The sequence below is a fragment of the Dufourea novaeangliae genome, unplaced genomic scaffold (genome assembly GCF_001272555.1).
Source record: "Dufourea novaeangliae isolate 0120121106 unplaced genomic scaffold, ASM127255v1 scaffold56, whole genome shotgun sequence".
Taxonomy (NCBI): Eukaryota; Metazoa; Arthropoda; class Insecta; order Hymenoptera; family Halictidae; genus Dufourea; species Dufourea novaeangliae.
This window is the reverse complement of record NW_015373942.1, coordinates 4,623,866-4,651,495: the sequence shown is the minus strand read 5'-3', so window position 1 is coordinate 4,651,495 and position 27,630 is coordinate 4,623,866. Positions and strand designations below refer to the sequence as shown.

Here is a 27,630-nt window from a genome sequence, read left to right as displayed (position 1 = left end):
TGTTTATAACTTTGTACGTTTTTATATAAAAAAAGAACTTCTTCGCCTCGTACTTCACATAATTGTTTAGAAAATTTCATCTTTACAATGAAACCGTTCTGCTTCTGTGCAAATGAAACATCATAAAAGAAGATCAAGACTCATAAATCAATCTCTGGTAATGCGGAAATATTTCCCATGTTGGGAGATGTAAACCAAACTCTAAGGCTACCAAAACAGCAAATTCAGATGTTATCAAATCCTTACGATTTAAACGAAATACGCTTTCAATTCTCTGGAAATCATTTAAAAATTACGTAATGTAACATTATATTTTTCTGTGAAATTCCTTTACACAATAAAATACTATAAATTAGTAAAAAAATACGTAATATTCTTAATAAATACCTCCAATAATGATTTAAGTACATCACCCTTCACATCATTCAGTTTTGCTGCCAGAAGTAAGCATGCACCAGCACATAATTTTCGTGTTTGTTTGGTGACAATATTTCGAAGAATAAGTTTCTCAAAATATACGTAAGCCATTGCTACTGTCAGCAGATCAATACCATACTCTATTTTTGCTATTTTCCTCATCTCTCGTTTCAAACTGTATAAAATATTATATTCTTAATTTATGTATTATAAATGTAATACACACAACATTTATTACCCCTTTTAATGCTGACCTTCTTAACTTACTCAAAGTAAGTTGAATATGTGGAAATTTTTCTTTAAATTTATCATTTAATTCCTTCTTCAAATCAGATGGTCGTACATAATCAATCACTGATGCCTATACAAGAGATGATAAATATTTAACAGTCAAATAAATTAGTATTATTGTTAATGACAAGTTTATAGCAGCATATACCATATATGATGTAAAAGTAAGTAATGTTCTATGCTTGCCAGCTATGAGTTCTGGATCATCTAATAAATTGGGATTGTACTGCAGTGATTGTTCATCCCAATCATATGCTAAAGTATTAAAGGGATTATTTGCTATATATCTTGCATATTAACAGTTTTATTTTATTACATGATTATATACCTTTAGAATCAGTACTAAAAGATAGTGGAGGAGATTCAGGTGTTAAATGTTGAGCACGATGTGTGGCTGTATCGTAAGACAAGCACCTGTAACAGATTACTTTATACTAAAATACAATAGTCAATTTTCCATTTAGAATAGCATGCACTAAACAATTTACTTTGTCATGATTTTTGATATCAAATATATAATACTAAATAAAATTTTATTTTATTATATGAAGTATGAACATAGACATGTATGTGTATAAATGAAAATGTGATAATGTATGTATGCGAACGATAATGTTTGAACATTTTATTTATACACTATCGTTGAAGTTATTGACTCATTTTGAAAAAAATATTACTTTGACTCATTCTACGAAGCATATCGATAATTCTATAAATTATACAATATCCATCTCCTACAAAGTTCTTTAATAAACATGTAATTAATGTCATAATCAATCCCTCAATTATAAATTTGTTTCTTAAGTAGCAAAATATATATTCATTTATATCTCGACTTGTTTATGTCAATAGAATAATAAAATTACAATAAACAAAACTTTATACATAAACGTAATACTAGATCTACATAATACAATACACAAAATAAATCACGTAAGATTAGAACTTAAAACATCCCAATTACTTTTAATATTACAAGGAAATGTATAAAAAAGAATGTATTCATTTCATAAGGTCAGGTCCTGTGATAAAGTTTTTTTTTCTTGAAGTCATATTTTCTGAGATTACACGATTTATTTCTGTAATATTGTAATTGTAGCCGATATATATGTTGACATTCAAATGACCGCAAATTGTCTGGAAATAAGAGACAATCATCGATAAGCATGCACATCACCTTTATGTATTATATTGTTTCATACAAATTACTTCTAAGAAATCATCTAAATTTAAGGATTAACATATACATCGATGAATTTGTCTTTTCAATGGCTACAATACCACTATAAAGAAAGTATGTCAATTTACTTTAAAAAAATGTAAGTGACCTTGCAATCTTTGAAAATACGGCCTTGCTCCTTCAAAACGAATACTTTTCTTCCTTACACATTTTCTCACAATATTAAAAGATATGAAAATATTTTATATTCTAATCTTATGTGACTCAACTTGTGTATGCAATCAAAATAAGAAATGTATACCTAGTTGTATTTACTGAAATTTATTTCTCTCAAAATAAATTAAAGCATAAATCATAATTCATATTTTGACAACACATATCTATGTGAACCTTTTTTAATACAATATTGTTACAGTTTTTACCATTTTGAGTGATCCACATTCCAAGTAATAGTTTTTGTCCTGCAAAAATAGGGTTGAAATATTTTGTTATAAAATAAACAAATAATGTAATGCATTTTCTGTGAAGATATAGTAATGAAATACGGGACATATGAATGAAGGTAAAAGGACAATGTATAATGTAAAAATTTGTATGAACTATGAATAATAAAATCATTTTATCATTTTTTAAGATGTTATAATCCTCTTGCATAATAATTTATAAATAGATGTAAATCTTTGCACTGTGTACCTTGAAACCATAGGATGCTTGGTAGGTATAACATGTGTAAACTCTATTGCCTCGTTATCGCTAAAGTGTAATTTTTTATCCTTTTGAAATTGCCTGGATGGAACAAGCAATTGTCCATAAGATATTTCCTAGAAGAAATATATTAAGCTTATTTACGGTGTTAAACACGAAATGTTATTCACTTATTTAAATTCGATACCTGGCCGTCTTTAGCGCGCTCTATTCCTAACAAACCAAATGGATCAATATTATCATTGATTGCAGATAACGGTCGCTGCGAAGAAATATTTTTTCTTCTTCCCGTATCTTTACGCAATTCAGACCTGAAAATAACAAAGACAAAACTTTGTAATGACAAATGTATATTCATACCGTTTAAAACATGTATCTAATAAATTTCATAACAGAATAAACATGCTTTAACATACCAACTAGATCTTTGTCCTTTGTTGTATGGAAGAGCAGAAAATACTAGGAATGGCACATGTTTATTAGAAACCAAAACCAGTCTATCATCTCCAAATTTGTAACCATTTATAGGGTGTTGCATTAAACGCAACTCCCGCGTGACTTCTGGTATTATACCACTATTTGTACATCCAGACTGTGTATTGTTTGATGCCTTTGTTTTTGATTTTGATGATTGCGATTTAGAACGTAGAGAACCAATACTCTCATTAGAACTATTATACTGATGCTTAATATCTTCCGAAAGTGTAGATGTTTGATGAGTTATACGTTTTTTATATTGCAAGGAACCCACACGTCTTTCAGGTAAAGAATATTCACTGCCAGTAGTGCCGGTACTAAAGAACAAATATATACATTATTTCTCTGTCACCTATTATATAGTAATTGTATAGTAATTATCTCATAAAACTTGAATATTATATTTATTCTATTACTGGCTCTTCATTACAGAAATTAAAAAATTTCAGTTATAACTTAGTTAAAACACATTTTCTTCAATCGTGTAATTACTAATTAAATCAAAGTAATTTCAATTGAAAGTAATCATATACGTTCATAAGTTTAGTAACTATTGTGATTTTCTATAGTATAAGAGTTACATCATACAATAGGTAATACACTTAGTGTATTAGACAATGTCATTAGTACTTCTCTTCAATTGAATTAGTATAATTAGATATATGTATTCATTTAAAAGAAAAATATTTGTGATATTGCTATTGTCAACAAATAAGCTCTCATTATTATGTGTATAAAACATTATTTAAATGCATATATATATGAATATACATACATACATACATATATACATATATTGATGACACCATGGCTTTTATTAGATTCAACGATATTAAATTCAATAATACATGCAATATAAAATTACACAATGATTAACAGAATTATAGAACGATTTATTTTTACTAGGACTACGAAGAATTTTTCACAGAGTTCATTATTGTGTTCACATATGAAAATTATTCAACTCAATAGTAACATGTATATTAAAATGAACAATATAGTCTTAAAAATGCAAGTATAAAGAATTTTCTGGTATTTAAAACTGTGATCTTATATTAAATTTGCTTTGCTTTCTACTTTAATCAAAAGAAGTAACTGTTTACATGATCGTTACAAACACAAACAATGAAAACAGAAAATTACAAGAAACAAGAAGACAAAGCTTTTGTCAAGAATTTTACAAAGTGGAGCAAAGTATATCGTTCATATAACCTGTGGCACTAAAAGGACTGTTTACCGTTCTCTGAATGAACTATGAAATCCAGTGGGGATATGTGGATAGCTTCTTTCCTGTTCAAGAAAGGCAGCCACTGCTGCTTTCGCAGGAGTCAATACCCCATCAGAATTTGAACTAAATGAATTATGTTCAGCATTCTTCTGTACCAGTTGTGGTGAGGATGTCTGTTTGGCAGATGAATGGATCAAGCGGTCTTCTGTACTATCATCAAGAACTTCCTCACTGGAAACGTCTAGATCGGTTTGACGAACATCAGCCTGATGAGCTTGACTGTCGCTGAGGGTACGTGTATGAGCAGGCCCGTTTCGCGATAGAACAGCTAACTTGGTGTCGCGGTGGCTGCCATCGAGGGAGATGTTCGAAAGAAAAGTTAGGGCGGCCAACCTTCTGCGTGAATGATTCTTTTTTAAGGCTGCTGCCATTCCACGGTTGACTGTGTCGATAGACCGGTGTTACAGAGTATAAACGTAAACAACCAGGAAAGGAACCAGTGCCCAACAAGGACCCTTTTATCAAACGAGGAGAACTACTAGGATCACAATTCATTGTCACCGCTCGTACACTTAGTCCTGACATTTTCCATTGACGTGCCCGCACAGTGCACGTACCATCGTGAACCAGTCACACTCGTCATCGTACCGTTTTCTCTCATAAGATTAAAAAACGAATCCTGATACCAATGAAACAATCTTCCTTCCTACTACGCAACACTGCGACCCATCCTCTTCACGACGGCCCGAACGATATCTTTTATCTCCTGCGGCTGCGCATATTCATACGTGCATTAATTCAGGATTATATAGGATTTTCCAGAAAATTTCATCCTTCTATTTGATAAATCAATCGAATTTTCCCCAAGAAAAGATTCTTCTGCGTACTAAATATGCTTTTCTAAATATGTAAAATTTACGCATACATAACTGTTTTTCGAGGTTAGCATGGCAGTCCAAAATTAACTATGTACGCATTACGCGAATCATGTCGAGTTTTCCAATTCCGTACATTGACATAGAGTAGCATTAGTTTATGCTACTTAGTAATTACACTTCCACGCTGAATGTTAATATTTGTTTGCTTTTAACTACTATTTTTACTATTTAAATAATTTATGGAGGGTGTTTAAAAATAAGTCTGTAGAGATTATTAACCAATGAGAATTGATAATGTATTATCTTCAATTCATACAGCTTCAGTACAATTATTATTTTATGCATACTCTTTCTTAAATATAATGTATGTATGTATATAAATAGATACATACATGTATGTACATATTTCATTGTTTTACTCAGTTTTACTAACTCTGATGGTATTTGAGATTATAACCAACTGTCGGTAATATCGAATTTCATAAATTATGTATACATACATAGTGTGTACATACCATACATATGGACATATAATAAATAGGTACATCATATACGTACGTACCACAGCTGAGCCTCGTCTGGATTGTATGCATGTGTGCATGTACTATGTATGACGTATATATTTAAATTAAAATTATATCTTTTAATAGTTAAACACTTTATTTTATTTGGTAACAGTTTTTTCTTTTATGCATGTAGGCATTCAAAAAAATGTTTTAAAACAGTATTTCATTTCCTTCGAAATGTTTCTTTGTATCTACTTACATACACATAGAACATATGAAAACAAAATTCAAATAAGCATGCAAACTTTTTTAAAACTTTTCATAACAAATAATAAATAAGAAACAAATATTTTAGTAGTATATTAAAATTCTCAAATCACATTCTATTTAAATCCACTTGACAACAATTTTTAAAATTATAATAAAACAGACAAGAAATACTGAAAATAATACGTAAAAACGAACAGTATTTTCACATAACACTGGAAATAATTAAAATACAAAACGTATGAATTTGTTTGAAATTTCATTGCATTCTATTATTATTCATTGACAATGTCTGAAACCATTTTTTTTAAAACATTTTACATATAATTATTCCATTATAAAGAATTAGTGTTATTATTTATCAAAATGTGTCACACATAAACAAGGTTGAAAGTATGCATGCTTTTATAGTGATATAAACACGTTTAAGTTTCATAAATTGATAGGGTCATATTATTTACATATCTTTCTGATGGTGTAAATCTATATGTAAATAATCCTATGTTAAATAACTACACAACATACAAGTTAATACAATGCTGTATTAAAAACAAGAAACTAATCTAATTGATATAAAAATGTTAACATTATGTGAGAAAAAAGTATCAATCATTTAAATACTTTGTTATTTTAATTATATTGAACCAAGAGACTAGCAATTAGAAAACAAATATCGTGTCACATTATTCATTTTAATTTTTAAAAATTATTTTAATTTTTATGTCTTTCCTTTATGTTCATATGTTACTGTTTACAGATTTCTAAAACCAAAATTGTCCACTTACTGTTAATGCACCCAAGTATGAAATCTTATGTATTCAGATTATGACATGAAACATTTTCAACGTCGTCTATAGTATTTGTGTAAAATAATAAGAAAATTTATATTAATAATAGTACTTCAAAACAGTTAGGACAAAAAACTTTATCATTCACACAATTTGAATTAATCATATAATCCTAGAATTCCTCAAACAATGTGACAATCAGTTGAATTACATTAAAACTTAATTTCTACGAGCAACAAAGTTCATACCACATATTGTTAATAAAGAAATTTATATTTAATTTACATAATAGTAATAGAAAATTCCGTAAACTCTGAAATAATCTAAAACGATATCGCAACGGGGATAACATCCAATCGTTTTAAATGTTTTAAAGCCATCTGCACTGTATTCTCAAAATAAATAATTTTATCAGATTTTTGCGATGATCAAACAGTTTAATTAACAGTTATAATATTAGCTGCTATAGTAGCTTATGCTAAGTATAGATTTAGTATTTTCAACTAAATGTCCAGGCTAGATTGCATAGGAAACCCTAAGATGGTTATAGATGTTGCCATCGTGTTGACATAAGACTATTTGATGATTCGACAGCTCTTGATATGGATTCATGTAGTCCATGTCCCAGCCACAGTTGATTCAACTTTTTGTATTTTTCATGACATAAGCGAAGCGGATTTCCTCTTCGTAAACCTTCATCGGTTTCTCCATATTCATCAAGGTAAGGTGGACAAACAAACGATCCTCGATTTGGACTTCTCAAGAACAGAATTTCACATTCCCGTATTCGTAAAAATATCCCGATTCCCGCGCCGCATGTACTCGCGTGATATGTACACGCACCAACCGTCATCTTGTTTAATTCATTTTGACAACAGTAACTTTGAGAACATAACATTCGTCCACATACCAGGCACATTGTCGGATTCTTAGAATGCTCTCGTTCATTATTGGCACATGTGTGTTTTAATGTCATATTTATCATTTCACTATAATCTTCTGGAAGCTCAACCAATTTATTCACTTTCAAAGGTTCCCTTAATACTACGACTGTACCAGCACCAGTCAAATGTGCCTGAACAGAAGGATGACTTTTCCAAACATTTATCAATTGCATAATAACATCTAAATTTGGCTTCACTAATTCATCACACGTCGTTGGTAATCCCAAATATGCACAGATATTTTCATATGTAGCTTCTCCCTTTTTAGTTAATTCCTCTGGAGCTGGAACATCAGTTATATAATGAAAGTAAAGAGCACAACATCTAAGGAAGGGCATAGAAGCCTCCTTGACTCGTCTCCATATTTCAGAAACTGATTGTATGCCAATATTAATGCCTAGGGCTTGAATCAACATCAAGATCGATTCAGAGGATGTATCTTGAGTTACTTCTTGACTTTCCACGTCCATTCCTTCATTGAAATCTGATGTCAATAATATTTTCACTATTAGAGACAGAAATATAAGTTGCAAGGCGTAAAATTCACCGATTCCACCTGTAATGATTAGTGGTGATCTATCAAATTTCGTATTGAAGAGAGTTGGCAATGAATTGATTAATGGAATGAATATTCCAAATGAATCCCAATCTAAGATACTCGATGATTCATCCGAGTTATTTAATAACGCCGTTAAATAGGAAAGAGCATAATTCGCAATGTTTTCTTTATTCGCCCATAACACATTTGGACCGGAATTAATCACACACGTAGATCCCAGAACAGCTGAAATTCTAGCAAGACCCTCAATACTATCCCTTTGCCTAGACGATAGAGCACCTAATAATGGCTTATCCATATCGCGTAGAAGAAATTCTATGGCATGAATAGTATATGCTGTTGATTTCCATACTGATAATGGGACCCAATCATTGACTTCTTGTAGTTCTTTTCCACATCCCTTTGTATATGTTGCCTGAGCGAAAAGATGTATCTTTAATATTAAATTTTCGGAGAAAGTTGGACCATGTCCATCGTAGATTGCTTGAAAGGCTTGTGCCGTTGACTCTCCAAGTTCATTAAAGATTATGCCAGTAGCCATTAAAGGGCATGAATACAATCTCTGCTCCAGGGAAGTTTCGCGATGCATACATTCCGAATTATGAATGTAAAACTCTTCCAAATTCGATTCTATTACTCTTAAACCTTCCACCCATGTACTAAAATCAAGCTCAGGTTGGTTTTGAGACGTTGGTTGTAATATTCCTAAAGGTGGTAAGAGAGGTAAGACAGTATTACTAAGACATTCGCAAAGTGGACAAAGGTACTCATTTTTTTCCACGTCAAAACTTGCAGGCTGTCGTAAGCGGAAAGGCCTTCTATTCTCTTTAATAAAGACGTTCTCAAAGTACTCCTGCCAACAATTTTTATGCATCACATGACTACAAGTGCTGGTATGTGGTGACGCGCCTAATTTTGCAGAAAGATACAATAGATCAGGTTCATCGGGTGAATCGCCTCTATATTGACACAATACTGTAGACTGTTGAACAAACGCGGCTAATACCATTGCTGGACCAGACGCTGTTACAGTTTGACTTTCCTGGCATAAAATGCAAGTATAAGTTTTCTCTTCAGACATTCTTGCTGTTTGTCCCACACCAAGGGCGACGCGTGTTTTTGGGGAACATTCACGTATATCTACAGTAGAATCTCGATCACTGGACTTGTTCGCGTCTAAAGCAGTTACTTCAAAAAGCTCAGAATTCTTCTTCATAAAATGTTTCTGCATAGCTGCCATTTGGGCCATTATTTTCGCACGTTTCTGGGCTGCCATATTTGCTCTCCACTCTTTGTCATTCTTTTTACTCTCAGTATCACTCGCAGTTTCTACATCGACCGGGACTACCGAATTACTACTTTCCGCAGTATTACCAGCAACTTCTCTATACTTCAGTAAAACCCATGTCAATAAATCTTTATGAGCTTCTATACGTGGACTGTTACGTAAATCTTCCAACAATTTAAAAATGTTCCATTTTGCCGCTCTCGCGGGGAAAGCAAGAAAAGGATAGTAACCAGATTCTTGTTCTTGGAGAGCATATCCAATAAGATGTAAAACTTTGTGCACTTGCGGCTCTGAGAAACTGCGAGCCATGAAATTAAGTGCTCTTTCCAATACAGTTTTCATAATATGTAACATAACATCACATTGGAGTAAATTCGCTAACAAGCTAAACACTTCTGTTAATAGAGGAAGTTTAGGAGGTGGACAACATTCTAATTCTCCCAAAGCTTGCTTTCGTTTTCTCTGTGCCTCTTCAGATTTGCTTAATTCCTCTTTTGTATAATGATAGAAGAAAACATTATAATCGGAATAAAATTCCGGTTTCAGTTGATACACTCCCTTTCCAACTGATGACTGCGAAGGCTTCTTGAAATCTGCAATTTCATGAATTACCTTTTCCATTCTATTTTGTAAATGTAGATTATCTGGTAATGTTTTATTAATCTCTGAATGAAAAAGCGGTCTAATACATAATTGTTGAATTATTTCTTTCTTTGTACGGTCATCGGCGGTAACTTGCCCAACTCCAGGTACATATCTTTCTCCGATTATGGTTATCAGCAGTCCTAAAAATTCTTCAACCAAATTAATAGTCTGTCTAATGCTGTCTTCTTCAAGATTTTTTAAAGCATTTGCTTCAAAATCTGGGTTCGCCCAATGCAGAAGATTGTATTTATTCAAAATGTGAATCAGGAATTCATTACTTTCTATTAAAGATGCTCCAGCTTGTAACAAAACAATGTCCCTGTCTAACATTTCTGAGCGGCATTTCACATTATGGTAGAAGTACAATTGATTCACCAAGGAATATCCATTTCTTCTCCACATACCAGCATATACCTGTGAAATCATTACTTGAGCGGCCAACACAGGTTCTATTATCCGTTCTGGTGTTGGTTTCGTTTGATTAATAAATTCTTCGCACTGGAAATGCAAATTATGCTTTTCAAGGTGCAAGACAAGACCAGCTAAAAATCTGGAGAGCGGAAGGTGTATAGACACCGGTTCAGACGACACATCATATTGGATACATGTTGCACTGTGATCTGCTAATTCTCTCACTTGAGTCGGACCAAACTCATGCCCTGGTTCTTCGTATAATTTTTTTAAAACCATTCTAATAGACTTTATTAAAACAATTCGATCTGAACCACACCATTCGAGTATGAGACCAATAACTGGAGATAGTCTGACATGTAAATTAAAAGCAGTTTCCCATTCAGGTTCATACTCCATATGTTGACCAACTTGTCTCAGCACCGCATCCATGCATTGCATACCACAAAATAAAGTCAGTAAAAGTGGAAGTCCTTGCAAGAATGCATTTCTCAGATCATCATTCCAAACATCTGGTTTAATATTCAGCAAGTACCGTAAATCAAAAAGTATATGTTGAGCTCTCCTAAAAGTAGAATGTGGAGGTTCTCTGTCAAACTCTAACTTTCCTGCTGCATTACATCTTCGTAGAATTTCAGAAGTAAATGTATTCAACAAGATAAAAAACGCATCATGATGTGCAATAAGGTGATGCGCCAATGTTGGAACAGTGAATAACTGCACCGACAGTGAAACAATAGAATAGATATGATCATGATCATCCCTTATAAAATCTTTCATAACAGATCCATAATTACGAGTAAAGACAATCGCTAATGCTTTCTTGCTCTCATACTCTGTAAGCATTCCAGACATAAATAATCTGTGCCATGCTGTTCTAGCAGACTTCCACAATTGCGAATCTCTCATAAGTATACCGTCCACAATGGAAATATCCGGTAATTTCGTATTCAGCGCAACATTACTGAAAAGCACTCTGAAACCTTCACAGAAATTTATAAATTGTTGTAGCCAATTCAACAGTTTCATGGCAAATGTTTGATGAGCAATCACAAGATCATGAACCACAAGGACTTTTAGTGCTCGGCTGCTCTGCCTCGAAGTATATCTTTCAATATCGAATTTCAAATCTTCGCAATCCTTAAACCTAGAACACTGCACGACAGCTCTACCTTCTCTATCAACATTTGTTACAAATTCTAATGCATCTCTCTGCGAGCACTTCATAACACGCGTAAGTGTATTGATCACATGGTCAAATGTATGTGTCTCGTCATTAAATAGGACTGTACAATAATTGTCCGAAATAGAGAAAGGATCATTATCTTTGTCTTTGACTTGCAAGTCAGCGGGTACACTTAAGTGTTCTAAAGACAGCATGTCGTAGCAATACCTTAACACTGCCTCAAAAGTTACTACTGCTCTTTCTGCAATATCACCAGGCAACTTGTTTCCACGAGATTCTTTATTCTGCGTTCCAGGTAAATGTAAATTACAAAATGGATCTCTTTTCCAAGCTTCTATGTCTCCACAATCACAACATCCTCCACCGCTGGATGTGCCCATTTTATATTTATGATGACGATGAACCGATTGCTTAAAACAGTCCACGCACCAAACGCAAGTTATGTCATTAGCACATTCTCTGCAAGAATACGTAGGTTCTCCCGACCCGAATACTTTACCACATATATTGCTATCTATTTGACTTAGATGTTTCAAAGCAGTTTGTGGGTCTCCATTGCAAATAAATTCTTCTAGCGTGTAATACAGTACTTTTTGTGCTTCCTCTTCATCAAAGTTCCATTCTAAACAATTCCTGGTCAGCTTTGGACTATATATTTTTGGAACCCAGATTCTCCAATGTTCTTTAAAATGAGTACCTGACAGTATGCCTTTATTCATTTTTTCCATCCATGTAGTAACACATGGCTGACTATAACTTGGTGGCTCGTTACTCATTGTGGTAAGTTTAAGTTGTCAAAACAATGTGTACTGAAATAATGAACATTACAAATTAAAGCCTGAAAGTTGTACGTCCTAACATTAAACATTCTTGTACAGTGACAATTTTGTTTTTTAATTATTTGATAAATTGTTCTACAAAATAAAACATTTATTCAAGCAAATCTTTATTTTCTCTTTAATTATGAAATATCTGCAATATCAGTTATTTAATATGCAATTATCCCTAAAAAATATAAAATCTTTTTTAACATAATTCTTGTATCTTTTCTGCATCTTTAAATATTATTAATGTCTTGTAATTTATATAATACTGCATAAATCATCATATATATAATCTATAAGCATAAATATTTAACGAAGATCATTATACTAACCAGAGTTATACACAGGATCAACACAGTTTTCAATTTAGTGGACCAATGGAAATCAAATACATCTCAAGATACTTCTTACATCGTTGCTTGACCTATTGTATGACTGTAAAATACACCAGAACTGCTGGTGAAATTTTATTAAACAAGAGCCTTTAGTTTATGTAAATTGGAGGGTTTTATGCAATAGCTTTCACTTCACGCATATTGCCTTCACTCTTTTTCAATCATCTGAAAGTATTAAAAATATGTAATATTATAATATATCCTGTTTGATTATGAATTACATGGTTAATGTGATGCTTTTGTTGTATTTACATATTTGACTTGTATTGTCTGTGTTCTCATATTCTACTTGAAATAAACTTAATTAAAATTTTACATCTTCTATCGTTCATTTTATTACCATAATAATGTCAAACCTTAACAAAAATTTAGAAAGAATAACACGTATACGTGACGTGACGATACATTTATCTATTTCAGCTGAAAACGTTCATAATAGCATACATTCGCAATCATTTCGCTGCATCAAACAAAACATTAAAATGACGTTTCAAGAAGCAGGAAGCAGATTCGAGAGTTTCGTAAGAGATAAAAACTAAACGTTACATTACGAAACCCGATATCTTATACAGATCGAGCAACATTACAATTTGGAAAACTATTTCATAAGTACGACAGTCTTTTCGCTAAACTGAACTATTTTTAACTTCTTCGGAAGACGATACTTACTGTTATGACGACCAGGCCAAGGTTAATAAAAGATATTGAAAAGTTCTTTGTTTCACAAAATTTGTGGATGACTCCGGATTACGTATATGATAATGGTTTAGGAACGTCTCTTCGTATGATGATTGCACATTCGTAACAGAAACGCGTACATTGGACGACAACTATCAGCCAAGTTTTGACACTTCGGAACGAAATGATAAGTAATATTTTCGCACAGCTGCTCGAACAATGCACAAAATGGTTATAAAGTTTAGAGTCTGAAACTATACGCGTATTAGATGCATTAACGTGTTGATATCTGCTACTGATTGCAGCGCCAAACCAGTGAATTTTAAGCTATGAATGTTACCGAACATCAAAAAGCGCAAAATATATAATGTTGTATTTAAATTAAAAAAAATGTATTTTACTTAGTACACATGTGTTTTTCGTAGTATCTTTTGGGAGACAAAAATGGGATAAACATTTATTTTGTTCGGTGGTGTATGTTTTTGAATTCGGTTCACATAAAGGCAATGTTACACAATGGTGATATCCTATGAGGCTTCATGCAATTCAAATAGCTGTTAGTGCACAAAAGTAGAGGGCGCATGTATTATGAGTACCGTGAGTATTAAAGTGCATTGAAGTGAATGGCTGAGTTTTTTACTTTTCCGAATAGAAAAACAAAAAGGATAGAATTCGGGAAGGGTATAAGATATGAGCAAATATGAGTTGTTAACGCATACGTATAATATAATATATACCCGGAATTCACTGTATTTTATTTAACGGTTGAACCATATGTACTGTGTTATGTTTGTTAAATATATGTTTCTCTGCTAAGCGCTAAAAATGTGATATGGCTGGGATTCTCACTAAGTTTGGTAAACGCCAAAATGATTGTTTAGTGTCTTTCTTGGTGCGTTTATAATGCTTAAATCTTTTTATCGTACATTTCACTTTATTCTATTTGATTTTCCTAAGCGTAAGTGTTCGGTTTTATGAAACATGTCACTGATTTGATAAGTAAAAATCAAAATACAAAATTTAATTTTGCATTTACTTATCAATATTTATATTGAAAAGAATCCTATCTCATTTTAGTTCAAGATATTGTGTAATTGTGTGTTCTTACACCTTTAAATTAAGTTTTAGTAATATTGTTATTGTTTCTTGAGTTTATTATAAGGATGTTTCATATGTATATACATTTACGTATTTTCCTTATTATGTAAATCAAAATATGGTTTATGTAATTGTTTTAATAATTATTTAAAATTATGTATAACTTTTTCTGTTATAACGAGGATAATAGTATAAATCACATATTCGGTGTTATATTGATGTTTAACAGTGGATGCACATATGTATTTTTTTGTAACTTATTCAACACCCCATAATTTACACTAATGTTTAAAGTACTAAAATATCAATTACATTAACATTATTCAATCTATATTCATTATAGATAGTCCAAGATGTGCTTCTGAGGTTAAATATACAGATTATTTTGGTACTTTATTACGTAGAATGAATTTATAACATTGAAAATTATTGTAGGTCATAGGACCAGCAGAATTATGCAACAAGGTATCTGAAGGATTACATCAAAGCGCAAAAGAAAAACAATGGAACGTTATGGTGCATCAGTGTGAATGTGTTATTGAAATTGTAAAATTAAATTTCAATCTCATAGTAGATTTTATTGTTTTTGTCTTTGATTGGAGATCCCAGTCTTTAGCCGAAGTAAATATGTAGTTCATTTTAATTAATTTGAATTACAATAATTATGTTTATACAAAATTAATTCTTATTTAAGGTAGAAAAAAACATAAGTTTCATAGATGAACACTATATAATATCTGGTACTGTGTGCTTAGTAAACTGCAAGGATATCTCAAATAGTATGGGACTGATTTCCCATAAATCAGCAAAGATACGAGACAAATATAATATTAAATTTTTATCTGCTAACATTTCTGTATGTTCCTACATTTTTTTAATATCAATTTGTACTTTTCGTGTTATATTAACTTTTATATTCCTTTCAGAAACCACAAAGTTGTGTTCAATTAGGTAACAGAATATTGAACTTAGCAGAAGCTGTATTAGGTGTCGTTAGTGGATTTCCTGTTGTTGGACTTTCTATTTAATACTGTCAATGTTGTGTATTGAAGAATATTAAAATGAAAAAGACTAATAGCAAGGGTCAAACATATGCTTCCAGTCAAGAAGACAGTGAAAATGACAGTGATGAAACTGAATGTAGTATTGGTAGTAATTCAACAGCTGGTACTCATCGTAGTGATACACCTACCCGCAGTGCTCGTTACAGAAGAAAAGGTCGACGTAGAAGCAAAACTGTAAAATACAAATCTTGCATAGATAAACCCCTTTATAAATATTGCTGTAGTGTTAAAGAAGATCATGGGCAACCATTGTTTGGAGTACAGTTTAATCACCATTTAAAAGAAGGTGAACCATTAATATTTGCTTCCGTGGGAAGTAATAGAGTAAGCATTTATGAATGTCCAGAAGGGGGTAATATTAGACTACGCCAGTGTTATGCAGATCCTGATCCTGAAGAAAATTTTTACACTTGTACATGGACTTACGATGATTCTGGCAAACCGCTGTTAGCAGTGGCAGGATCACGTGGTGTTGTTAGAGTCATTAGTCCAGTAACTATGACATGCATTAAACACTACATTGGGCATGGTCATGCAATAAATGAATTAAAAGTTCATCCTAAAGATCCAAATATATTACTCTCAGCGTCAAAGGATCATGCTCTTAGGCTATGGAATATAAAAACTGATGTGTGTATAGCGATTTTTGGTGGTGTTGAAGGTCACAGAGATGAAGTTTTAAGCGCAGATTTTGATATGAAAGGTGAACGTATCATTTCATGTGGCATGGATCATGCTTTGAAATTATGGTCACTAGATAAGCCGGATATGCAAGAAGCAATAAAACAATCTTATTACTGTAATCCTAGTCGTAATGGAAGACCTTTTGATTCTATACTTCAACATTTTCCAGACTTCACTACGCGTGATGTACATCGTAATTATGTTGATTGCGTCAAATGGTACGGTGACTTCATTTTAAGTAAATCTTGCGAAAACTGTATTGTGTGCTGGAAACCAGGACGTCTCGAAGATTCTCAACTACGTAACGGAGAAACAAGTGCCACTGTTCTACATCGATTTGAATTCAAAGAATGTGATATATGGTTCATACGATTTTCAATGGATTTCTGGCAACGCACAATAGCTTTAGGAAATCAAGTTGGCAGAACATATGTATGGGATTTAGAAGTTGATGAACCTGGACAAGCACGTTGTTATTCACTTCAGCATCCTAGATGCACTGCACCTATTCGTCAAACAAGTTTAAGTAGAGATGGCTCAGTTTTATTATGTGTTTGTGACGATGCCACTGTATGGAGATGGAATCGTGAACATTAATATCTGTAGAATGTATAAAAGGGTGCCTTCATATTTATAGACTGTACTGCAGTAAGTGCTTATTCGCTTACTGCAACCTAATATGGAGAATCATAAAGTAATTATTATTAATAATAGCTTTTGGATTGATTACAAAGTATTTGTAAACTATTGTAATAATTCATAAATAATTTATGAAAAAATCGAAATTCAAGTATTTATACATACCATTATTAGTATACTTTGCTCTTCGCGACTGAAATTAATTTAAAGCAAAGTTAAACGTAGTTATCATATATATATTAAATAGATAATTGTAATTATAATTACAGAAACAATATATATTTCCATATTTTCATATACCATATTTTTAGAAATTGTATAATAATACTCATTTCAGAAAAATAAACTAACTCTGTACATGTACTTACTTTCATCATTCAATTTTTATTAGGAAATAATTTTAATGAAATGTATACAATATTTTTTTTTAAATAAGGAGGATAGTGACGTAAGAAATGTCCAAATATTTTCAAATGCGAAAAAACGAAGTTAAAAGATATTTTAATGCAAAAGAAATATTAGCTAGCGATTAATGAAATAACATTAAAAAACATTATAATGAAGAATTAAAGTACATATGTAACTCTTTTTATTGAAAGAATGAAATTAATAAAAAAATGGAACATTTCCGTTTTTATCAAGCTTATATGTAAACAATCTCTTATTAATACAAACTTTTAATTACATTTTTATCAAGTTTTTAAATATCTGTCGGAAATTTGGAGATCTATATCTGCCTTTTATATCTTTCTTGTAAAAAGAAGATTTTATAGTTCACGTCTTTCCTATCCCATATCTCAAGCTAAACTTTTTTGGAAATGCAAAATCTTGCTTTCTTTAAATATTAAACTATTAATGACATATTTACTATGAATTAAATTTGAAATTTTTAGTAAAACTATTCATGAATCACAAGTGTACACATGTTTATCTCACAATTTATAATAATAAATGAAGTTATAAAAAGTAATGATGCCAAAAGACTGAAATGATTACTCAATTTTTTATAATATTGTCTATAAGGAAAGATTGGTAAGCAACTTTTTACACGAAATATACAATCATTAAAAAAAATTGAATATTTGTAAATATCAAATACAATGATTGCTCAGAGGACTTAATAAATAAGTGCTGAAAAGTGATTTAAATATAAATGTGAAATGCATTAGAAACAAGAAACTGATTTTATGCATAGTTGCTTAACAATGAATTAACAACAACCGCGCTTCTTTTTGTTTCTTTAGGATCTTCACCCTCCTGTTGTACATCCTGTCCCCTAATTCTAATATTATGCTTCTCTTTAAATTCGTTTATTTCAACTCCTTTCTTTGTTAATTGATCATTCATGGCATCTATAACTTTGATCAGCTGCAAATCACAAGATGCATATTCTATACATTGTACAATGATATAATTGTTAAACAAATTTAATTTACAATATAAAATATCAAAAAAATTTACCTGTTCTTTGTTTGTCACTAATGCAGGCATCACATCTTCTACAGTGAGTTCGCATAGTACACCTCCTGTCATTCTATAGCACTTTCTTTTTGGATCTACATTCTTCAATGTGTCAATTACAATCCTAAAACGTTCGTATTTCATTTCTTTATGTAAAAGTCACATTTACAATCCAAGAAACAAATTTACGAGTAATAATATAATGTTTTCTTTACAGAAAAATCACATAATTTATACTGTCGCTGCTCTATAAGAATTCTGTTATATTTTAATTTTTAAATATTACTCAAAAATTGTTTGTAATGCTAAAAAACGAGTGTTTAGGAAATATAAGTGGTTAGTATAGGTTAAAAAGTTCATACTTGTGTTCATTTAATTCCATCTCCATTTCTGATAATTTATTAGCCATTATTCGTTGCTCATTTCGAAGTACTTGAAATTCAGATAATATTTCTGCATTGGATTTCGCACCTTTGGAAGATTTTCCAGATTTTTTGTCGCTGGCCATATTAGGGGTTTTACGTTACTTTCTTCTACATGCGTGAGACAGCGTGAGATTAACCAAGATCAACCAAGATTAACCAACCTCATGCGTGACGTTCCTGCTTAGATCGATTTATACGGAGTAAGGGCAAGTAGGGGTACCCAACTTTTTCAGTGGAGGGCTACATACAAATTTTTTAGTAAGATAAATGTAGAGTTGAAAAGAGTGGAATTAAAAAAGCACATTTGTGTTCTATTTATATTAAATGCCATTTTATCACCTGACAGCATACAATATGTGGCGTCCAAAAACCAAGAAATAAATAAAACAATTAATACAAATCATATTTATATATTATCAATAATTAACGTTACATGTTTTATTGGACAAGTTTTATGAAACATGAGATTTAAAGAAACGCTTAATACGACATATGCAATTGTTTGGATTCGTTAATATTTATAATATTAGGTTTAATATTCGATGTTCAATAAATATTAAAGTCATGTGTGAACGGTCATCTGTTTTAAATGATCATTATGATCAAATTTTTCATTTGCCTCATTTTAAAATAAATTTTGATAATAATAGGTATGCTTTATGTTTTGCTTAAAATATAAAATATTGTATTAGGCCTGTGAAGCACATGTTACAAAACAGTAAGGAAATAAAGAGTTCAATTGATCATTTTCGCATATCTTGTATTATTATAAACACACACCTTACATTCGAATATTTGTCGTAGAACGAGATTTACAAATAAAATTTGATGTAACAGTTTTATTTTGTCATTTTTCAGTTTTCTCCTTATGCTATTGGAATTTTATTTTGTGCGCACTATTCTTCTCTGAATATAGTAGTAACTTATAAAATTAAGATGTTCACATATATTGTGCAAAGAATTCAAGAAACATAGTACAATGTATCTATTTAGAAGAATAATATCAGAAAATGTGTATACATTAAATGTATATTTAGTTTTCCAATTAATACATTCACCACGCTCATACATAAATAAAATAAAAAAAGTTTGTAACGCTACTCACAACAATAACATTGCAAGAATGTAAAATTATTTTAAAAAAGTTCTTACACCCTCTAATTTAAGTATTCTTAATTTACTACAGTCTTAAATAATATAAGTTATAAGCAGAGGCAAGTAATATATACTTTTTATTACTATACTGTGATATGTTAAGTACTTCTTAGACATGGATCAATTTGCACTTTACTTTTCCTCATCCGAATTGAAAGTTTAAACAGGTATACAGAAATAAAAAAGAATACTACAATATTGTAATTGTTTCACATAACAAGTTCTACTGTTATACTGTTCGCCTCATTGTGTATTCAATGATGAATATGTCATATATACATACTTCAACATAAATGTAAATGGTTATTCGTATTATCCACTGTACATATATCTATAACAGTAAGCCCAGTCAGAAATACAATAAGATACTATCAGCCTTATAAAGTGACATGTAAAATAACAATGCAATACAGAAGACTTACTTTAAAATTATATAATATCAGGAATTATATTGAGTAAAACTAGTACAATTCATGTTTTTGAATGTATCAAATGACATATAAATAATACAAAACATTTAAATACTTAAAAGAGGTACATTGACTGTGGTACAGTATCCAACAATGGATATGAGCAAATTTATACATAATCACACCAAGCAGTAGTTAAGGTATGAGTGTATAAAACTGAAAAAAAGTAAATTTAATAGAAGTTCAAACAAAGCTACCACCGGTGCTTATTCTAACAGAAAAACTCAAAATTTTCAGTTACTTTAGATACTGTTTGAAACATTATTCTGTAAGTAATCATAGTCTATAACACTAAGTGTATTTTATAAAGATTGTTAATTTAAGTAGCTTTGTTAGAATCTTATTAGATCTTTTATCACAACTGCAAGCTGCTCATGTGTTTTAAAATTAATGGGCATTATTTAAGTATTTGGAATACTTACATAACAATTGTAAAGTTACGAGATATTACAAATAATCTAAAAATAACCAAATGTATAATTTATAAAAAAAGTAATTACAAAATATCAATGTAAGATATTAAAAAAACTTAATAAGGTTGACGTCATGGAAGAAATTGTATCATTGAACTGTATTAAAAAATACAGATGTGTGTTCTTACATACATGTAGATGCATCATTATGTGCACGAACAGAACATTGTATAAATACATTGCAGGAATGTAATTATTTCTCTATTCAGAATAAATACAAAACTATTTCATGAGATGAAAGTCTATATATAATAAATGTATGATAACTATTGTTGATATAAATAGTTTTAATGCACTTTTGGAACACTATTGCTTCACAATGAACAAAGCATTGGTAGTTACATATATTTCAACTGGAATAAAATTATTTTACAAAAAATTTTAGATTGATAAAATTTAGTTAAACTATACATTTATCTGCGAAAAAGAACTTAATGAAACTTTGATATTTTTCTGACAATACTGCTAAAAAAATTAATAGACTTATTTTGATTTTATGAATAGTAACATGCAAAACAATTAAATAAATAATTGTGTGCGTTTATAGTACGAAAAGAATTCGGTAATTCATCATAAGCTGTAAATGCAAGAACTATATTGTCGATTTATCCTTCAACTGCTTGTAGCAAGGGAGACGTATAAATAATTTCGTTAATATGAATAATTTTCATGATAGCATCATAAAAAACTATCTTGTGCTTTCAAAATTTCTGTTCATCTGAAAATATACTCTAAGAAAAACTTTATCATTGTTATATGTATGTATATAACAATAGTATATGCTTCTGTAATTCATTTACTTGCTTTAATAATATTCAATTCACAATACTTACAAATTTATTATTGTGATATTTTCTCAATTGTATGTACAATAAAAAACTACTCGTTTTTAATGAATTTTGTATTCATTAGAAATACAAAAATTCGATCGGCAAATTATCTCGATAACTCTATTAATTTTAAAGCGATACTAGACCGACGTTTCAGAATTTAATCTCAGTAGGAATTTATTGGATTTCGGATGCGCAAGCTGTTCTGTAAGATGAAAGTGAGGTAAGTGATATGCTGTACATAAAAGAGCTACCTCACCTTGTCTTAATTGAAATTCGCAACCGTTAGCAAGAGGTCGCGAAGGTAACTCTCCCTCGCAGACTAAGGCCCAGTTGTGTGAGCGTTTTTGTCTCTCCTTTTCATTCGAAAGTACAGGACTTGTTACAAAAAAAGGTTCTAGAAATGCACGCGGCGCTGCGTCTTGAGCTAAACACCGTGCAAGTCGACTTAAAATAGATTCTACAGAGTGACGCGGTTGTTGCCGTGTTACTCTCAAATACTTTTGCAAGGCTCTGGCCATAGATGGAAATACTGCTTGTGCAGCTTCCATAGGATCCATGGGACCTGGATTAGGAGCTGAGTCTACCTCTGAATGTAAACGCTTAATATGCGCGAATGCTTCTTCAGCGGCAGTGATTAATCTTGCTCTGCGTTTTCTAACTCTGCGTTCATAATCGTGTTCTTCATAAAAACGTTCATTATGGCTAGAGTCTCTACGTCGTGTCTGAGTAGGCATGACTGCTCTGTCACCACTACCTCCCCGTGATTGAACACCGCTGGTTACTCCACCATCAACTTCATAAAATTTGAAGCTAGATTGTTTCCTACCAGACTTAGATACAGGCAGTCGTTCCAAGTATGGGTTATAGATAGGAAATTCTGTATAGTACCTTTCCAACACCCACACCGCTGCTCGTTGTATCGACAATTGTCCAATTGCAAAAGATCGCGATTCGCCATCTGGTGATCTTACAACCTTGAATATTAACAAATCGGTACAATGTATTCAAGAAATAAAAGTAAATGACAATTAGGAAATTAAAAAATAATTTCACATACTTTAAGGTAAAACATAGGTTGCTGATGCCGGATTTCAATGAGTAATATAGCAATATAGTGTATGAACAGTAGAGTATCTGTAAGAGTACCAGCATAATTTACTAAATTTTTGTACTCTGTTATCTCACCATTAGCAGCAGTCTTAGCACTCTCTGTGACCTAAAATTTATGATTACAATATATAAATGCTATAATTAAAAATCAAATTTTAGAGTATTCGATAAAATTAAATACCTGAACAACATAAAATAACCAATAAGTAGAAATACACAAGGTGGTTAAAAGTAGTACTCCAGTTCTGAATAAGAATATACGAGGCATAGTAGCATTTCGTGAGCGTAAAAATACTGCCCAACTCCCAATACCTAGTAGCACCAACTTAAAGGCTAAGCCTAATAATTGGCCTTTACACTCTGCATTACATGATCGCAATTGTAGTTTTTGTTGCATTGTTAATACAGTTGTACAGTTGGGAAAAAATCCTAATTTAGGCATTATAACCATAGCTATGGGGCTAAGAAAGGCGCTTAATCCAATTATCATTGCTATAACAGGACCCACAAATCGATTACAGGAACTAAACGATCCGTCACTTTCATTTGGCCAATGGCTCACATCTTCAGTTGATTCTGATCTATCAGAGGTATTTCCAGTAACAGCTGTTGTATTTTCACCCCAATTCTCATCTTGGGGTAATATCTGTACTTCGATCACTTCTTGACCCAAATTATCCACACTGTCACCTCTTACGTTAACAGTTGTTTGGAAAGGAGCCATTTCGCTGGTATCTAAATTATGTCTCTCTTTTCTTTGACTGCGACTGGTCCTTTAAAAAAATATATATATGAAGGAAAAAGAATTAAACTTAAGCATTATCCTTACTACACAAACAACATTTGGTGTATATATTTGAGTACCTGGTACTTCTATGTGAGTGTTGCCTATGATGAGACTTGGAACTATGAGTTCGATGATGTTTTTGAGAAGTCCTGCTATGATGGCTATGGCTATGCTCGCTAGCCCCCGATTTTACGCTCTCAGTCTCCATTCCCCGGCAAAGGTTACCGCCCTCGAGCTACCCCATAAGAACATACCCTCTTCCACTCGTATCCGAACCCCGGCCACATATACGTACCACTATATCACGATCGCAGAATCGGAACTTTATTCGATCATAAAATTATACGCTATGGATCGAGAATGTTAAGGACATTCTCTGTACATACAATTTTTTGCACCGCCGACATTTTAAGATACTAAAGTAGTTTTCCACAAAATCGAATTCGTACCATTCAGAGATAAATATCGTGGTGAAATTGCTTAATCGGTAGAATTTTCTATTAATATATTAAAAAAAACAGACGCCGACACGCCTAACGTTTATTATTCCCACCCCCTCTGTCTTGTTACCACATTCCGGAATAATTGTTGGGGAAGAACGAGCGCGTAAGATTTTTCTAGGGATGTTCATAGAAACAATCAAATGTAAACATTTTTATACATTAAAATGTCAATGATGCAATGTATGAGATTTATATGTATTCATTTACATAGCTTGTAAAAACCTATACGTACAAATTATGTATGTCCTTAGATTAACAAAATGGGACTAGCGTTGAAAACAGATCAAACATACTGTTGCCAATACAAGTATTTGGACGCTAGGTAGTGTAGTTACATGTATCCCAATGTATCCCATGTATCTGCATGTATCTTCAAAACGTAGCTTTAGGATCTGTATTGTCATATATTTAACGAACACCACCTATTTAAGCAATAAGTAACAAAAATATTTAGACAATTGGTCTTTTTGTCTCGTAGGTACCTAAACTTCTTCCATATAAGTATTCAGTACGAATATTGATAAAATACTGTTCAATGGAACGAAAACATAGTGTATGCATTGAACCATAAAATGCTTTATGTTGTGTCCATGCTAATATTAATAAATGTGTGACAGATGAATACTGATAACTGACCGGCAAAACAGGTAGGTAAACAAATATGTAAACAATAATATTTGTGATAAACAATACTACTTACGAATAATGTAATGTTTGGTTATGAACTTGTTGACTCAGAACTATTTAGAGACTACAATTACTTAAACACTATTTTTGTCTTTTTCTTTTATTGCGATATTTTTTGTTTGTGTATTAGTGTATGTGGATTTGGTTTTACATCCTGTTTTTCATATATTCATAATACGTATTGTATGTTTTTATAGGAAACATAAACATGGCTTTGCGTACATATGGTGACAAACCTATAAGTTTTCAAGTGGAAGAAAATGGAGAATATTATTGCATTGGATCTGAAGTGGGCAATTATTTGCGCCTATTTCGTGGATCATTATATAAACGTTATCCTGGAATGTTCAGGAGATCCATTACAAATGATGAACGTAAAAAGCTAGTGGAACTTGGATTAAGTCAACATGTGCTTGCATCGAGTGTATCCCTCCTAAGAGCTAGTGAAGTTGAAGATATTATTGAAGGCAATGATGATAAATACAAAGCTGTGTCAGTACATTCAACAGAACCTCCAGCTCCTAGAGAAGGAAAATCAAAGAAATCAATGCCATGGGTGCCTAGTTTACCAAATAGCTCACACCTAGATGCTGTGCCTCAAGCTACACCAATTAATCGTAATAGAGTACACAATAAGAAAGTTAGAACTTTTCCTTTATGGTAAATGTTCTAATCTTGCATATTTTATAATTAGTACTCTTAATAAATATAATTAATAATATATTTTTGAAGTTTTATACATATGCTATGTACTATTGTATGTATAAATGTAAAATATTTTTCTAGTTTTGATGATACAGACCCATCAGCAAACTTGGAAAATGCAGCACAACAAGAAATGCTAGTACCAATTCGTTTAGATATGGAAATTGAAGGTCAAAAGTTAAGAGATACTTTTACATGGAATAAAAATGGTATGTTTAACCATGTGACTTGATTAACAATAGAATATGCATACTAAAAACCAATTCTTTTCTAGAGAGTCTCATAACACCAGAACAATTTGCAGAAGTATTGTGTGATGATTTAGATTTAAATCCTCTCACCTTTGTGCCAGCTATTGCACAAGCTATAAGACAACAAATAGAAGCTTTTCCTCAGGAAACAATTCTTGAAGACCAGTGTGATCAACGAGTTATAATTAAGTTAAACATACATGTGGGCAATACGTCATTAGTAGACCAAGTCGAATGGGACATGTCTGAAAAAGAAAACAATCCTGAAAAATTTGCAATGAAACTTTGTGCAGAATTGGGTCTTGGTGGAGAATTTGTTACTGCAATTGCATATAGGTCAGTGTTTATATATGGTTTATTCCACGCGAAATCGGACACATTTTTGAGCACCATGTCGGATTTTGTTCAAATTTGGATATGTTGTAGTCTTTAGCGATATATAAACGTATCTCGAAGGATTTTTGAAAATTTAAAAAATTGTTAATTTCACAGCTGTTTGAAATTTAGGGTGAACCTTTTTTCAATAAATTATAACTATTGAACTAACAAACTGATCGAAATGAGCTTTGCGGGTACTAACAGTGGACACATAAAGAGTACCAAATAAAAATTATGTCAGTTAAAAAAAAATATTTTTGAACCGTCAATTTGAAATTGTTTTAAATAAATGCCTTGTTTTTATACCGGGGAACTATTTAAAAATAAAAAAAAAATGTTTTCAATGACTCATATATATTTACATATTTTAGTATATGTAAGTTATAGCTATGTTAGTTTAATATGACTAAATCTTTTTCTTAGTGTTCGTGGACAGTTGTCATGGCACCAAAGAACATATGCATTCTCCGAAGCTCCATTACCTACAGTGGAAGTACCTTTCAGGCCACCTTCAGAAGCTGATCAATGGGCACCATTCTTAGAGACATTAACAGATGCAGAAATGGAAAAGAAAATACGTGACCAAGATCGAAATACAAGGTAAATATTGTTATACCGTGTATTTGTGTGTAAAACATTAACATTTATTTACAATATTTTTTTTTATTTCAGACGTATGAGACGTTTAGCAAATACTACACCTGGGTGGTAATGTGTGTAAATTACAACGTAATGATTTATAACAGAATATGGCAAGCCATACTTTACTGAGTAATTTCACTCAGGATTTTCATTCTCTTTATCTGGTTTTAGACTTTTTTAAATCATACATATAATAATATAATTTTTATGTTAAGATTTAGACACAAAATAAACCGCATTCTAATAAATATTTAGATATTTACCGGAATAACAACAGACTAACACGAGATTTTCTTTATGATCTTCTATTAAACAATTTTTCATATCTTCATATGATCAATTTCTATTCTCATATTTTTACTTATACAGTTGTATTCATTATACCTGTTACATAACGTAAGAAATAAAAACGTTCCTGATAGTATACCATACTTCAACTGCTTATGAGATGTAAGTCACACTATGATAATACAAAGAAATAATCAGAACGATGATAAGAGCTTTGATATATTCTACCGATTCAAGAATGTTCAAATGATCTAATCAAAATTTAAAAAATTGATATAAATTATAATAAAATAATCCTTCATTTTTCATG

General features: G+C 31.5%; 7 protein-coding genes across 8 annotated transcripts; 3 read left to right on the top strand and 4 right to left on the bottom strand.

The window, feature by feature from the left end:
* Positions 1-106: 106 nt before the first annotated feature.
* Positions 107-4,906, bottom strand: LOC107185841 (CDK5 and ABL1 enzyme substrate 2). 2 transcript variants are annotated; one of them, XM_015573611.1, is made up of 10 exons: positions 4,308-4,906; positions 3,010-3,387; positions 2,781-2,904; positions 2,582-2,709; positions 2,311-2,349; positions 1,037-1,122; positions 857-963; positions 672-778; positions 388-592; positions 107-274 (listed from the first exon to the last, which is right to left on the bottom strand). In XM_015573611.1, the coding sequence occupies exons 1-10, from the start codon at positions 4,727-4,729 to the stop codon at positions 134-136; spliced, it is 1,737 nt and encodes a 578-aa protein (XP_015429097.1). In that variant the 5' UTR covers positions 4,730-4,906; the 3' UTR covers positions 107-133. The 2 variants fall into 2 exon arrangements, with proteins under 2 accessions (XP_015429097.1, XP_015429098.1); XM_015573612.1 differs by lacking the exon at positions 2,311-2,349.
* Positions 4,907-7,125: 2,219 nt separating this feature from the next.
* Positions 7,126-13,805, bottom strand: LOC107185791 (E3 ubiquitin-protein ligase UBR2). The gene is made up of 3 exons (XM_015573551.1): positions 13,659-13,805; positions 12,927-13,154; positions 7,126-12,579 (listed from the first exon to the last, which is right to left on the bottom strand). The coding sequence occupies exon 3, from the start codon at positions 12,544-12,546 to the stop codon at positions 7,282-7,284; it is 5,265 nt and encodes a 1,754-aa protein (XP_015429037.1). The 5' UTR covers positions 12,547-12,579; positions 12,927-13,154; positions 13,659-13,805; the 3' UTR covers positions 7,126-7,281.
* Positions 13,806-14,499: 694 nt separating this feature from the next.
* On the top strand, positions 14,500-15,793 carry LOC107185759. The gene is made up of 4 exons (XM_015573516.1): positions 14,500-14,559; positions 15,201-15,386; positions 15,460-15,621; positions 15,692-15,793. The coding sequence occupies exons 1-4, from the start codon at positions 14,500-14,502 to the stop codon at positions 15,791-15,793; spliced, it is 510 nt and encodes a 169-aa protein (XP_015429002.1).
* LOC107185793 (polycomb protein EED-like) lies at positions 15,776-17,110 on the top strand. The gene has a single exon (XM_015573552.1). The coding sequence runs from the start codon at positions 15,827-15,829 to the stop codon at positions 17,108-17,110; it is 1,284 nt and encodes a 427-aa protein (XP_015429038.1). The 5' UTR covers positions 15,776-15,826.
* Positions 17,111-18,275: 1,165 nt separating this feature from the next.
* On the bottom strand, positions 18,276-19,307 carry LOC107185794 (probable prefoldin subunit 2). Its single transcript, XM_015573553.1, has 3 exons — positions 18,976-19,307; positions 18,614-18,737; positions 18,276-18,520 (listed from the first exon to the last, which is right to left on the bottom strand). Exons 1-3 carry the CDS (start codon positions 19,119-19,121, stop codon positions 18,338-18,340), a joined length of 453 nt encoding a protein of 150 aa, XP_015429039.1. The 5' UTR covers positions 19,122-19,307; the 3' UTR covers positions 18,276-18,337.
* A 2,799-nt stretch (positions 19,308-22,106) lies between these two features.
* LOC107185853 (vang-like protein 2) lies at positions 22,107-24,272 on the bottom strand. The gene is made up of 4 exons (XM_015573626.1): positions 23,944-24,272; positions 23,261-23,852; positions 23,027-23,185; positions 22,107-22,943 (listed from the first exon to the last, which is right to left on the bottom strand). Exons 1-4 carry the CDS (start codon positions 24,072-24,074, stop codon positions 22,107-22,109), a joined length of 1,719 nt encoding a protein of 572 aa, XP_015429112.1. The 5' UTR covers positions 24,075-24,272.
* Positions 24,273-25,264: 992 nt separating this feature from the next.
* Positions 25,265-27,292, top strand: LOC107185858 (SWI/SNF-related matrix-associated actin-dependent regulator of chromatin subfamily B member 1). Its single transcript, XM_015573631.1, has 5 exons — positions 25,265-25,716; positions 25,843-25,970; positions 26,036-26,348; positions 26,814-26,990; positions 27,063-27,292. Exons 1-5 carry the CDS (start codon positions 25,265-25,267, stop codon positions 27,100-27,102), a joined length of 1,110 nt encoding a protein of 369 aa, XP_015429117.1. The 3' UTR covers positions 27,103-27,292.
* Positions 27,293-27,630: the final 338 nt, after the last annotated feature.